We start from the raw sequence: 15,301 nt of genomic DNA, 5'->3' as shown, positions 1-15,301 counted from the left end.
TTTACAACTTTTGTGAACAGCTCATTCTGCTCAAAAGCATCATGGAAATCACCCAGTTTTTTTCTGCAGAGACGTACTGTAAGGCAGGCCCCCTTCTGTGTAGATCTTTGATAGATGTTGTTTCATTTTAACAATAAAGATCACTGTGTTTTTTGTGATGTTTTCTGATGCACCGTAACTTGATATACTTATAAATTTAAAAATGGAAAAGCAAATCACATGAGGGAGACAGGACTTAGGTATTTTGGTTTTAATTGGTTAACAATTACTCAAGAAAAAAAGAAAGAAATATTCTTGTAATTGAGGATGCCAGTGGATCCAACAGTAACCTGTAAAAACCAAGAACATTTTAACAGTCATACATACATAGACACATACATATGAAAAATGTATATGCTGCACGTGCTCACCGTAATCTTGATAACTACGTGCAAAACTCTGTAAATACAGGTATAACTTTAGAGGTCGACAAATACTATTGCATTCAAGCACAAACAAATTTATTTGAGTGGTTAGAGATAATATCTAAACCGCTCACCTTTCTCTTGACGTGGTGTGACGTTCGCCTGCATGTCATGACAGGCTGCATTTTTCAGAAATGTTGCCACGATGTCAGAGCTATTACTGCTGCGAGCTTGAAAGAAAAATAGTTACCGAAAAGTAAGTTAGTCAAGAAAGTTTAGTGTGTGCATTCAGCAGAAAGCTGGAATTGTGTCAAACATTTAAAATAACCAAAGGTTTAAATTTTTATTGTAATTTTTGTCATCTTTAAGATTGGTTCTCTAGTGCAGCGGTTAACACACTTACAGTAATCACTTGGCTGACTTAATATTTCTGACATTTGATTCAAGCACAATGCTTCATTTTGTTTAATCATTTATTTGCATTTAACTTCTAATTCTTTAAAATAGCTTACAATACAGCATGTGTCTATGCAGGGAGTCTTCCGTTCCTTTCTCCTTGTCTAGTGGAGGCTCTATTTCCTGGAAAATGATGCATTCGGAGCATTCGGCCCACTTGCCACTCCATAGTAGGTTCTTGCGCTGTGGCCTTCCTGTAGTAAAATCACAGAAAAGAGCAAAGCAGATAATGACTGTGATATCAATTTTCTCTTCTAATGAAACTTCTAATCAAACTTTAGCTTTAAATAGGGTCTCCGTGTAAAAATCTAAATTTAAGAAGCAGAATTCTGTCAGTTTTGAGCTAAAGTGCTGCAGAAAATGCTACTTCAATGGATCAAATAAACAGAATTCTACAGTGGAAATTGGGCCCTGGGTACATTAAAGCATAGAAAAACAGGGTGACGGGGCTGGTCAGTTAGAAAAGCTAAATCTGAATTTAGTTATCTTGTCAACTCTAATAAGAAATTACTGATTTGTCATTAAAGAAATTGTCAAAATCCTAAATCACAAGAACATGGCTGTGACCTAAGGTGGAATAAAATAGTGCATTCAGTAGAGTCCCATTGTGGTTTCCCATTTAATGTGGTATTATAAAAATAGTCCATAACAGGTGGCAGAAATTTTCACTTGTCCCTATAATGTGGCAGGGTTGATTTTTAAACTTTACAGTCATTTCAGGTGCTGAATGTGGGACTTTCTGCCTTTATGCTGTTGCTAACCACTTTTTTGTGATGTAGACTCAATTCACCATCAAATAAAAGGACCAGCACATTTTTAAAGTCATTTCTGGGGCACTGTAGTTATTTGCAGTGTTTATGTTCACTGTCAATTTATTTGTATAGCATGACGTGTTACAGCAAAGGGGATTCACAGGGACGAGAACATAAAATTCTCTTTTGGGCTGATAAATACAATACTCTGGAAAGATATTCATCCCATTCCTGGTGTCTTTTCTTTTTGCTTTTTTTGCACATGCAGTTTTATTTAGATCAAAGAAACTATAAATTTTTATGGGCATAGACAGCACGAGTTAAACACTGAGAAGAAGCTGTTTATTTTTGCTGTTTTAAAACTAAAAGAAAATGATGACTGACTTTCACACTTTTTGACCAGCTTCGTGTGGATGGGTCAAGACTTTTTTTTGTAATTTATGTGTTACAATGAAAACTGTCAATTATATGTGTTTGAAGTAATTACAAGTAATTTATAGAAAACCTTGGTTTCTTTTGCATTACTATCAGACTCGAAGGGCCTATAAATCAAATTCTGAACAGTTCATTCCTATCTGAGGTCTTGTCTGAACTGTTGCCCTAAAATTGAACCCTGAGGAATGTAAGGCCATTGAGGTGAGACAAACGAGTCCTTCCCTCACGAAACAAGCAAAAAAACGAAACAAAAAAACCACCGATTGCAAATACATGCTGCAAATCCCTGTGTCATCAGATATGCAAACCCACAGTCTGTTGAACAGGATACTGTTGGTGAAATGGTCACAAATATTTTCCCTTTTAACGGGTAAATACATCACAGAAGCCAGGGGGTTTGTGCTGATATTAATCACTTTGCTCCTAAAACATGAAACAATCTTTCACAGAAGTGACTTTCACCTTACAGCTCAGTGAACTTTACACTTGTCCTACATTGTTAGGTTCTTTAAAAAAAAAAAGGTTATGGTTTGGGTTAAAATTCAGCGGAATACAAGTGGTAGACATGAGCTTCTTCCAAATCACGTTTGGGCTCACTCTTTGAGACGGGTCATTTGTGGGAGTCTGGTTAGAGCTGCTGCTCTACCACATCCAAAGGAGTCAGCTGAGGTGGTTCTGGCCTACTGATCACCACTTAGGTGTTGTGCTTCAAGCATGTCTCAGTCAGAGTCACAGTCAGAGAGACTTTATTTATCCCCAAGGGGCAATTAAGATAGATACTTTGCCAACCGCACATACAATACACAAACATCACATTGGGGAGACAGGTCAGGCTAGCAATGGACGGTCGACCGCACGAGCAGCGACCCGATCCGAAACAATGGAAAGTGCACAACACGATGAAAGACAAACGAACTCCCCCCAGACTGAGCTCCAACGGGGAGATCAGTTTAATAAAAAAACACCTCAGCACATGACACATGAATCATCACATCTCACAACATAGAAGACATAAGCTTTGAAGGCGTTTGGAGGGGGTGGGGGTGGGGGGGTGAGTGTAGGTCTCTGTCAGTGTACATGCGTATGTGTGCGTGTGTCCGTGTTCAGCTGAGAGAAAGTGTCCCTTCACTCAGTTAGGCAAAAGTCAACAATCTTCGGTCGACGCGGGTGGCCTTGACTGAGGGAGAGGGAGAAAGTGTGACCACCTCCATCAAGAGCCAGGAAAGAAAAAAAAAGAAAAAAGAAATGTCTGACCAGGAGGAGATCCCCTGTGGGTGTATGAAATGATCATTTGAGGCTGATGTTACGGCCCCTGGCCTTGGAGGAAGTGGGCCGGCCTCCCTGTAAGGAAACCCAAGTGTGCCAGGACCTACAGACGATTGGCTGGCTGTTGACCTGTGATGCTCCAGGGACCAATGAGTGACTGATTGTACCCACCTGTGACTACAAAAGGCTGAAGAACTTTCATTCAGTGGACACTGCTTTGGACTGAATGTGCAGGTTGTCCCTCAAGCTTCTGTCTTTGTACCATGTTTGTTGAACTCTGTTTAAGGTGTGGAATTTTGCCTGAATAGCCTTCAGTCGTATTCCTGCCTGTGAGGCTAGACCTAATTTGTACCTGTACACGAGAAAGTTCTTTTGTGTTGGCCAATTGCCTAGTGGTTTGCTATCAGTTTTCAGTTCTGACTTTTTTTGTAATAAACCTTTTTCTTAAACTGATTCCCTCCGTGGTGGCCTCATTTATGTTACCTTCCCTGTTGCCTAGCAGAGCCGGGACATAATGGGATAATTAAAGAAAATCTTGGTGTACCAGGATAATGAACAAACATTAAAGTCCACTTTACAACAAGTGTTATTACCCAGATCTACCAATGGCCACAGCTGCTTTGGGGAAATACAGGGTTTAGTGGTATGCCCAAGGAGATTTCAACAATTGAAGGAGCCTAAACATCTGACCTACTGCTGCTTCAACAACTGTGTCACCAAATGATGTGACACATAATGAAAAACAACTTGTGAAGAAATGAGAACTAGGTCAGTGCAGCTGTTAAAAGTTATTTAACATGATATGCCACAGTGCCACAGTAGGTGGTTAGATAGGCACACATTTTGCCACTTTTAAAGGGCAAAAAAGTCCAGCTGTAAAGGCAGGAAGTAGTTGATGATGATAGTAATCATTTTGGTACCATAGTCGCAGATTACCACCCACATCATTATACTTGTTGTCATGGTCCTGGGTCATTCTGACCCAGTATTCTTTGTTTCCTTGTGTTTCTGTAGACTGTGAAGTTCATTTGTTGTTTTTGGAGTTATTCTATCGGTCCTAAGTTGTTTAGTTTAGTTTATCATCATGTCTGTGCTCTCCCTCGTGCTCCTCAGTGTTTTTCTCTTCCCCTCTGGTCTGCGTCTTTGTGTATTTCCTGTGTTATTGTGAAGGTCTGGTCTCGTCATGTCTGATTACTCCCAGCTGTGCTCTCCTTCTGTGTCTCATTCCCACGTTATCACCTATGTGTATTTAAGCCTTGTATTTGCCTCTGTTAGTTGCTGGTTCTTCTGTGATGTCTCCCCGGGTCTCCCTGTGTTCCGCTGCATGTTATCTTGTGAGTTTTGGCTTCAGTTTCATGTGTTTAGGTTTTCCCAGTTTAGTTATTTCTTGGTTCCTGTCCTCCCCATCTCCACTTAAATAAACTCACTCCTCATCCCAACCTCTGCCTGAACGTCTGCCGACACAGCAGTGACACTTTTTTAGGTTTGTTTTTTTGAGTTGGCCACTGCATGACAGCAAACTCCACACTTTCCAAACAGTTAGCGCACACAGGCCTAAACAGAGGCGCTCATGGTCAAAGTGCAAACTGACTCTAACCGTAGAAAAACATTTAAAATATGAAACAAAAGCAGATTCTAATCTGCGAACACATGTATGAGCTCTTCCAATCAATCATTACACAATGGACAACAAAATACAGTCCTCAGTGCAAATCAGTGCACCATTGCTCGTCATTGTAGCCAGTTGTCAACTTTCTACATAGCCTGGACCAAATCTGTCTTCTGGCAATGAACTGGATGCAGAATCAGAAATGCTTTGATTCAGAAATGGGCAATATGCTGGGAGGAACTGCATCATCATACGAGGGTGTACTGCAAACCGCTTATTGACAAGGTGAGAGTGGTGCAACACCACATTCTCCAAAATAATTACAAGATTGGCATGACCGGCCTCAACAGCCGTCTCTCCTCAGGTGGGATCAGCTTCTCACAAAGTGCGTTCAGGAATGTTATGAGGCGCTCGGTGTTGTACGGGCCAATAGTGGGGATATGGCATAGGACACCATCACTGGGGATGGCAGCACGCACGGTTATGTTGGCGCCCCTCTGTCCTGAAACGGTGAAAGTGGGGCTGTACCCAGTGGGGTTCTTTCCACATCTCCTCTTTTACAACATAAATGGAGACACGATGTGCCCCCAACTTCAAGCCCCATTATTCTCTCAGTAAAAAAGGACAAACTTACAATGAAAGGTGTCTCCAGTTGACTCTAACTGTATGATATGACAAGGCATTACAGTATAGTAATATTTCCACATATTTTCATCTGGCCTCCTTCACAGCATCAGAGTTCCTTTGAGATGGAACTGCTGCTTCATTTCCACATGGTTACTTCTTAGGACGCGGTCAGTGGTGGTCAGGCTTATGGCATTGTTTGTAACGACCATGTTCACAACATGCAGAGGATGGCAGCCTTTGGATTCTATAAAGATGTATAGTAAGTTGTAATGGGAATGAGGAAACAGTTACACAAAGTATATCACTGAAGATATCTCTGTATATACTGCACAGCAATCTGTTCTCCAGTCAAAAAATTCTGACAACGAATGCAGCAGTGTTTCTGTCTAGAACAAGCTGTACTCTTTGTCCAGCCTCTAAGTAAAAGGCCATGATTGATAACATGATCAACAACAGCTGCCCAAATTTCTTCTGAAACTTGGGCCTTTCCAACTACACCTGCACCCCTCTACCTCTTACTCTCACTCTCATTTGCCTCAGACCGCCTCCATCCGTGCTGGTAAAGAACAACACAGACGTGCCACCTTTTAAGTCCTGCAGACTGAAGATTATTGTGATGGCTCTTGGCGAAGGCGGTCACACTTTTCTCCTGCTCTCCCTTATCTTCCCTGCTTAGCTTCTTATGTCTTTGTCTTGTCTCGTGTTTTTACTTTTCCCTGAAACACTCTTTCACAGTCTGTTTCTAAAACCTAAAAGAGAATTATGGATTTGATCAACTGGTCCCTGAATGCTATTGACACCCTTTTCTCAACGAGAAGTCCGAGTGTCCTGGAGGTACTTTCCCTGCCGGATACACGATGGACGGGTGGCAGACATGGAGGGTCGTGTGCCTGGCGGGACTGTCGATCGAGGACGCTGAAGATATCAACCTATTCGGAACCATGATAACAGGGTTCTTGCTGATCGGAGCTGGCTTGGCCCTGGCTTATCGGAGAATTAAGAAAGCGGAACCGGCTGTTCAAACCCCCCCAAGGCTGCTCGCTGGGATTGAAATGATGGGACGAGGTGCAACTTCGCAGAATGGGCTCACTGAGTGCAGCATGGATAAGACCTTGGAGAAGCTTACGGCTGTTGTGAATACTCAGAATAAATTGGATCACATCTTGGAGCAGCTCACTGCGGTCGTGAGTTCTCAGAATCTGCTCTTTGAGCACAAGAATGACAAGACCACGGAGCGCAAGTTTGATAACATCATGGAGAAGCTCGCGGCTCTCCAACAGGAGATGGAGAGACCAGTGTCAGACTGTTAAGAACAGCTTGAAATTCTCATGAGTTGTTTGCACTAAAGAAAAATCACCATCATAATGTGGCTATCCCTTTGGTGCCAGCTGTGGTCTCAAGGCTGGAGCCGAACAAAAACTCCCTGATAATGACTGTGTTTAGACTGTTCTTCCCACTCCATGCAAGGCCACCTGGGTTGGCTGGCAGTCTGTTTACTTAGCCTGGCAGGGCGAGGGACAATGTCTCAGCTGAACTATGGACACGCACACACATACACTTACACTGATAAGCACTCACTCATCCCTCCTCCCCTTCCAAACGCCTTCGACGCTTCGACATTTATGTGCTTTCTGTGAGAAGGAGTTTTTTTGTTTCCTGGTCTCATGCTGTCCTCCCAGAAGCCCAGCATGAGCAGAGGTCTCTTTTTTTCCTCTTGTACTTTCCCATTGTAGTGCACATTTCAGTGTTTTTCTGTAATGCAACCGTTCTCTGACTTGTATCCCCATGTGATGTCTGTGTTGTGTGTGTAAGGTCGGGGGGCGGGTTCATTCCACTGCAGGGCAACCTGCCACTGCATGTGGCGAATAAAATTTGAACTTGAACTTGAACTTGGAGTGTCAAACAGGTGCCTTAGGGGTTTCATACATATTTCTGTTTGGTTACTACAGCTAAAACAGTGGGGTTTGGACTACGTGAATCACATCTGTAATAACTGTTTTGCAGTCTGGTGGGAAAATGTGTCAATTCAGTGAAAAAATTGTTAACATACTTGCTCTGCTGAGATAGTGATGTTAAAAACTGAATGGATCCCAGTTTTTTTAGGCAGGTCAATGCAATCAAGAAAAACTGTAATATTTTAGAATGAGATCGAGTTGTTTGATACTTTAATCCACTTAACCCAGTATTCTCAAACATCTGCATTAGGTAACAGAGTTAAGACGGACTTTTGCGAGATCTTGCAAAAATCCGTCTTAATTTTTTTTTCTCCCGTGTCCCCTGCGGGGCTCCGTACAAACGTAAGGAGTGTAAAACTATGTGTCAAATTTTAGTGGGACTGTAAGAAGTTCTGCATTTGCAGGAGCAAAATTTGACAGTTGGCTGGTATGATACGCATTCTGTGTACTGAATTGTTCTTTGCGTGTGTGTGTGTGTGTGTGTGTGTGTGTGTGTGTGTGTGTGTGTGTGTGTGTGTGTGTGTGTGTTCATGTTAGATAAGCAAAGCTGTGACACAGTGAGTGAACTGTGTAGCTGGGTCATTGATCGTTATGGTGACAGCACAGTCAGGAGTGTGCAGAGCATTACTGCACGCTGCTATCTGTTTTGATCTAACTTTTAAATTTTCAAGTTGACTTGACGTCTGTGTTATCTTTTACTATAAACTTTCTACAAAACAAGACTAATGATTGACGGCTAAATTTGAATATCAGTAATTTAATTTGCAAAACGTAATAAATGTACTTTTGTCTGTCTAAAGTAAAGCAATTATATCAACACAGATTTAATTGAGAATTTCAAATAATGAAAATGTGTTTGCGTATTCATCTAAAACATTTATCCATCCATCCATCTTCTCCCATTTATCTGGGGCCAGGTTGCAGGGGCAGCAGCCTAAGCAGAGAAGCCCAGACGTCCCTCTCCCCAGCCACCTCTTCCAGCTTGTCCAGTGGAACACCGAGGCGTTCCCAGGCGTCTGCCCCGGGGCCTCCTCCTGGTGGGACATGCCCTGGAGACCTCACTCAGGAGGTGCTTAGAGGCATCCTTGTCAGATGCCCGAACCACCTCAAGTGGCTCCTTTCGAAATGAAGGACCAGCAGCTCTACTCTGAGCTCCTCCCGGATGGTCGAACTGCTCACCCTATCTCAATCACCCTTCCAAGGAAGCCCATTTCCGCCGCTTGTATCCGTGATCTCGTTCTTTCGGTTACTACCCACAGCTCGTGACCACAGGTGAGGGTAGGGACCTAGATCGGCCAGTAAATTGAGAGCTTTGCTTTTACACTCAGCTCTCTCTTCATCACAACAGACCAATATAGCATCCAGATCACTGCAGCTGCAGCACCAATCCGTCTGTCAATCTCCCGCTCCCTTCTCCCGTCACTCCTGAACAAGACCATGAGACACTTAAACTTCTCCACTTGGGGCAAGAACTTGTCCCTGACCCAAGTGGGCACTCCACCCTTTTCCGGCTGAGGACCATGGCCTCAGATTTGGAGGTGCCGATTCCAAAGCGAGCTGGAGGCCATCACCCGATGAAGCCAACAGAACCACATCATTCACAAAAAGCCGAGATGAGATCCTGAGACCACCGAAGTGAAAGCCTTCTGCCACTTGGCTACGCCTAGAAATTCTGTCCATAAAAGTTACGAACAGAATTTGTGACAAAGGGCAGCCCTGGCAGGACCCATCACCCACCGGGAACGAGTCTGACTTATTGCTGGCTATGTGGACCAAGCTCTTGCAACAGTTGTATAAGGATCGAATGACCCGTAGCAATGAGCCAAACACCATTAAAATTAGAAAAGTTAGAAAAAAATTTGTTTTCTTTAACTTCATCAACAGTTCTGCCGGTGTTTTCTTCTTGCCTGCACTGACATTTTTAAGAAATACTTAGAAAGGGTAATAGAAAGGGTTTCCCCAAACAGATAACAGCAGGACTCTGGGAAGCTGCTGCATAGTTTGTTGCTGTATTTGTTGTCAGTTTGTTTATTCTTTTTTATTTATGAGCACAAAGTTACCATCTTAAAAATCTAACTTACTTTGACCTGTGGAAACCCATATTTACTGTGTGTATGTGTGTATTATAAGCGTCTGTGTAAGTAGATGGTGCTGCAGATACCTTCCAGTTCCAAATCATTGCTCTCAAGATTTATATGATAGGTCCAGGTCTGCTTTATGCAGTTATCCCCCCTGAAAAACAGTGAACATGGCAATTTTTATAAATGCAAGTGAAACATAGAAGAAAGACTTTCGTTTCATTCTGAAACATGCACTGACGACTGTTACATTTTCTACACATCACTTCCCTAATTCTAGTATCTATTTGTGCTTGTGGGGTTTCTTGTTTCTGTTAATTTCTCCTGTTCTGACCATTCCATTAAGCAGTTTCACGCACGTGTTTATCCATTTCGTCAAACTCCAAAATCAGGAACACTCCACTGGAACATTTCTATTTTTTAACTAACTTGAAAGTAAGTAAAGTTTATTTCACTGTAATCAGAATCACAAAGCGCTGAACAACAATTACAATGCAATATAAACAAAGAACCATATTAAAAACAGAATTTAAGGTTAAAAACAGATAACAAAAGAATCTCAGCAGAAGGTTGGATTAGAGAAAGACTCCACAGAGTCAGCTAAACAGAACTACAGTGGTAAACTGTTTCAGAGCCTCGGTGCCACAGACTGAAAAGCTCTGTCCCCCTTAGTCTTTAGCCTTGGATGAGGGACAGCTAATAAAGTTCGAGGTTGTGAGATAGCAACCAGCAGTGTGTTTGAGGAAAAAGTTGAGATAAATAGTCTGGAGTTTGTCTATTTGCTTATCTGTATGTAAGTGTGAGGATTTTAAAACTCCTGAAATCAAGTGGGAGCTGATGTAAAGGAAATAAAACAGGGGTAATGTGAGCTTGCTTCCCAGAATGTGTCAGGAGTCTGGCTGCAGCATTCTGAATTGCAGGTGTCACAGAGGTGATTTTTCTATGCCCGTAAAGAGGGCATTACAATAATCTAAGTGCAATGACACAAGTGAATGAACAGTTGTTGCATTTCAGAGGAGGAAACTATAGCTCACAGCTTAGAAATGTTCTGTGCTGTTAAGCTGACGTGCTTTTTCGGGATACGATTTTATTAAATAATTGTGTGCATCACATGTTTCAACTTGCTTTGATGCAGGTGATTTCACAATTTCACAGGTGATTTCATTTAGCTTCAATGTCCAGAGCAGGGGTAGGCAACTCCAGGCCTCGAGTGCTGGTGTCCTGCAGGTTTTAGATCTCACCCTGGGTCAATACACCTGAATCAAATGATTAGTTCATTACCAGGCCTCTGGAGAACTTTAAGACAAGTTGAGGAGGTCATTTAGCCTTTAAATCAGCTGTGTTGGATCAAGGACATCTAAAACCTGCAGGACACCGGCACTCGAGGCCTGGAGTTGCCCACCCCTGGTCCAGAGAATATCATTGAAGTGGGTTATTTATGCTTTTCATTATTTGCATTCATATACACTCACAGGCCACTTTATTGAGTATAGCATGATTTTATTGTGCTGGACCCCTTTTTACCTTCAGAGATGCCTTAATTCTTTGTGGCATAGATGAGTCCTCAGAGACTTTGGTCCATAGTGACACAATAGCATCACAATTGCTGCAGATTTATTTACATCCCAAAGGTGCTGTGTTGGATTGAGATTTGGTAATTTTGTGAAAGGCCACTAGACTGCAGCGAACTCATCATCATCATGTTCACTAAACCAGTTTGAGCTGATCTGAGCTCAAACACAGTGTGCTATCCTGAGGCCTTCCCCAAACCACAGCCTCAATTCACCCTCTTCAGCTTTTCTGCCATTACCTACTAGAAACACTGTCAAACCTAAATGTTGTCTGCAGTAACTGAGACTCATCAGACCTCAACATCTTTCCAGTTTTCTATTACCCAGTTTTTGTGAGCTTGAATTTTAAACTTAGCTTCACATTCAGAAATTCTCTTCTGCATACCCTTTGAGTTTTGCAAGAACATTTCATTTTTTCCCTTACATCGAGTTATTTTATTATTATTATTATTATTATTATTTGTGAAAAAAGAAAACTGGCATACTGTACTTGCGGGGATCAACAGTCACTTATGGGGACAAAATGCTCGTCCCCATGAAGACATTTTCAGACTCAAAATGTGGTTTTAATGTCAGGGTTACAATTAGGTTATGGTTAGGTTTAGGCTAAGGTATAGGGTTAGGGGTTCATTTGTAATGGTTAGGGTATGCAGTTATGGAAAGCATTATGTCAATGAGATGTCCCAACAAAGTTATCCAATCCAATTTTATTTATGAAGCACTTTAAAATACCCAGCACAGGACCAAAGTGCTGTGCAGAAAATAAGTTGAAAAAAATAGAATAACAGAAAACAGGAAAAATAAATAAATAAAACACATAATACATAAAAATTAAAACACCGCTATATTAAAAAAGAAAACAACATAAAACAGCATAGAATCAACTAAAAACAACTAAAATAAAACGAAAAAATAAAAACCAACATCTCATGTGGTGTCAAAGGCCAGAAAGAAATGAAAGATTTGAAAGTGTGTGTGTGTGTGTGTGTGTGTGTGTGTGTGTGTGTGTGTGTGTGTGTGTGTGTGTGTGTGTGTGTGCTTGAACTTGCTGCCTCACATGCGCATGTGTCCAGTCAGCAGCAGTGTGTCGTTTGCTCTTTCCTCCATGGTGAAGACAATGTTGTCCAGCACTCTGAACTTCTGGATGTCCGCCTCTCTGTGACTGACTGCAGCTTTAAAGTACCATGTCCCCAGATGCTGCAACAGACACACACAGAGTGTGACATGACAGTGCGGGGTAGCAGTAACTGTATGAGAACGAAAGCTATTTAAAATAGCCCACGTCAGAAGACCACTTATGGAAAGACCAGAGGGAGTAGGAAGTGCATCTTTGTGGTTGTACTTAATATTTATCTCGGTAAATCTCTCTGCAGTTGTAGTAAGTGTGAAATACCAATCCTGTACAGATAAGATGCACTTAACCAGAACATTACGCAATAAGGTCAACAGTAAATCCCGTCGTACTGAGGTTATTATAAAAAAAACCCTCAGACCAGTGAGGGAAGTGCCTTTGGTATTTTCATAAATCTAAACCTCTACCTTTGATTTTTACTCTCACCTTCTGCCGGTCGATCGCGTTCACAGACAGCATCTCAGGCTCCAAGCAGGGAACGATGGTCTGATACAACAAAGTGTACAAAGACAGAACAAGAGAGAAGACTTCTTTTAACATAGCTGCAGTCTAAGTCAACACTTTGTAGTAATCCTGATCAAAATGCCCGGAAACTCCCAGGATTGTCTCTGAATGTGTGCAATACTCCAACAGACCACTTTATCAGTGTGGGTGGAGGTAAATGATTAATCTGCACAGCAGCATTACCCCTGAACTTTAAAGGTAAATAATAGGTTGGAAATGGGATGTTTGCATCCATGAACATAAAACTTCAGCGTCAGGATAAAATACATTTATAGGAAACTGAGACATTTATTCTCACAGGTATTCTTACTCATCCAACACTTTCTGAAAGGAATAAACTCGCTAAAAACTCACCATCACTGACTCATCATCATATGTAGGAGGTGTTTGTGGCTATTTCTAAACTGGAACCAACCAAATTTTCTCACGAACATAACAAACAACAACCCCAAGTTTTAACTTTGTTTGTGTTCATCCTGCCCCACGTCCCACACCTTCTGTCAACACACACACACACACACACTAGGAATCATTAACTTCCTGTTTCGTCTTCCCATACTAGGTTTGGGAGAACTAAATTACTGAATTATTAAGAATCACACACGGCTCTCTCAATCAGGTTTGCTTCTGATTTAAAAAAAAAAAAAAGTCAAGAAAACAATTGTATCAAAAAACAAAGAATATTTAGTTGAAGGCTATTAACAAAACAATAATCAATAAATAACAAAACTAAGCAAACATTCCCTGTAAATGACCAGTTTTAAAGACTATGAATAATTGCCAAAATATTTTGAACAGCTAATTGAATAACTGACCTTTTCATGTCTCATGTATGAAGAAGTCTCTGCTGTGTGTTCATTTGAATTCTGCTTAGAGCTGTGTTCCACACCTGCTTCCACAAGGTGGAGTTGTTACACCTAATTAACTTTCTCCAGATAATTCACACTTCAAAGTAAATAAGGAAAGTTTTTTTCCTACATCAAAAATCACATCACATTAGTTTCATTTCAATTTGGGGGTTTTTGCATACGGTTACATAATTGTGATCAAATTATGTTGTTTCCTACAATAAAGTGATGATAAACTATAATGAGTAGAGTATAAAAACAAGTCAGTTAAACTTCTGGTCAGTTTGGGGAATTTTTAATCGGGTTCAGCCGCTTTGGTGTTAATGAAATTAAATGCAGGTGCACTAGAGGGAAAACAATGAGAAAGCCCCAAAACAGGATTGGTTTTAAGGGTGGAGGACATTTCTCCCTCTGCATCTTTTCTGACTGTTTTTACACTAGTCTAGCTTTTGGCTAGGGTCACTGTCACTACTGGTAGCAGGAGGCAATACAAGGATCCTACAGAGTTGTAAGTTAATAAGTACACTAATGCAGTGGGCTCTGGGTTCTTCCTGGAGCACAACAATGCCCAACCACTTGTTGCAAGAGTATGTAGGCAGCTCCTGGTGGATGAAAGAACTGATACCATTGACTGGGCCCCACACTCACCTGACCTAAGTCAACAGAACACCTCTGGGACATTATCTATCTGACGCTGCCAGGTAAAGCTAATATTATGAGACTTACGATGTAGAAAAACTGATTTTTATGTATTTGTTTTCAAGTGTGAATTATCTGGAGAAAGTTAATTAGGTGTAACAACTCCACCTTGTGGAAGCAGGTGTGTAACACAGCTCTAACTCAATTTCAAAATAACACACATGAACCTCGGTGATAGACTGTCGTTCCTGCTGTGTAGATAACCAACCTGATTTGTTTTCTAAATTGAGATTTGATGCATTTTTAAAGTTTCATTTTATAACCAGTATATTTAGACATGCTTCAAAAAAGTTTTGACATCGAAATAAAAGAATAATATTGTGCAATGGTGGAAAAAAAATAAACTGGGGGAAAAAAGGTGAGATGTTCACTGAAGCTGAGCAGTAAATACAGGGAAGGCTTCTCCACATTGACAATAGGTCAAAGTTCATGTACTTATAAAATACCCCACATACTGAGTGATGTTTTTCTTGGGGATTAAATACATATTTCACTCAATAAAACTATTATATAGTGTGTTTTTTCTGGACTTTTGATTAATTATTTGGGCTCTTTCCATTAAAATGAAACTGAATTTTGGTCTCTAAGCTTGTGAGTCTGAGGCTTATACAAGAAATGTTGCACAGTTAAGCTGTACTAAGAAGTGGGAAAATGTCCTTTACCCAAACAAAAAGAAATCCTCCTGAATAAAAGAAGGTCCATAAGGGATTAGTGTCAGAGGCCAGCTTAAAGCCAGCATGCATGATGGTGTTGTTTCACGTCAATGAAAAACCATGTAGAAACCTAGATCCATCCCTGAAACTGTGTTGTAAACAAAGGATTTGTGTAAGTGGTAATTTTCTTCTACCCCTCAGGAGAATCACACATATTTAGCCAGACTTTGTTAGTTCTATTACCTCGCTGTCAAATCTTGCGCTTCAATGTAGCTGCTTCATTGTTACAGGGCGGCTCGTCTCTTATTGTAT

At 41.1% G+C, this 15,301-nt stretch overlaps 1 protein-coding gene across 1 annotated transcript; it reads right to left on the bottom strand.

Moving 5' to 3' along the window:
- Positions 1-243: 243 nt before the first annotated feature.
- LOC146659925 (apolipoprotein M-like) lies at positions 244-15,286 on the bottom strand. The gene is made up of 7 exons (XM_085423897.1): positions 12,712-15,286; positions 12,211-12,350; positions 9,666-9,736; positions 917-1,054; positions 539-634; positions 411-438; positions 244-329 (listed from the first exon to the last, which is right to left on the bottom strand). Exons 1-6 carry the CDS (start codon positions 12,823-12,825, stop codon positions 425-427), a joined length of 573 nt encoding a protein of 190 aa, XP_085280023.1. The 5' UTR covers positions 12,826-15,286; the 3' UTR covers positions 244-329; positions 411-424.
- Positions 15,287-15,301: the final 15 nt, after the last annotated feature.

Source organism: Rhamphochromis longiceps, linkage group LG11 (genome assembly GCF_057381845.1).
Source record: "Rhamphochromis longiceps isolate RC_006_pf linkage group LG11, R_longiceps_female_GT1.1, whole genome shotgun sequence".
In the NCBI taxonomy this organism is placed as follows: domain Eukaryota; kingdom Metazoa; phylum Chordata; class Actinopteri; order Cichliformes; family Cichlidae; genus Rhamphochromis; species Rhamphochromis longiceps.
Note: the sequence above shows the minus strand (reverse complement) of the source record. Positions and strands in the feature narration are given on the sequence as shown.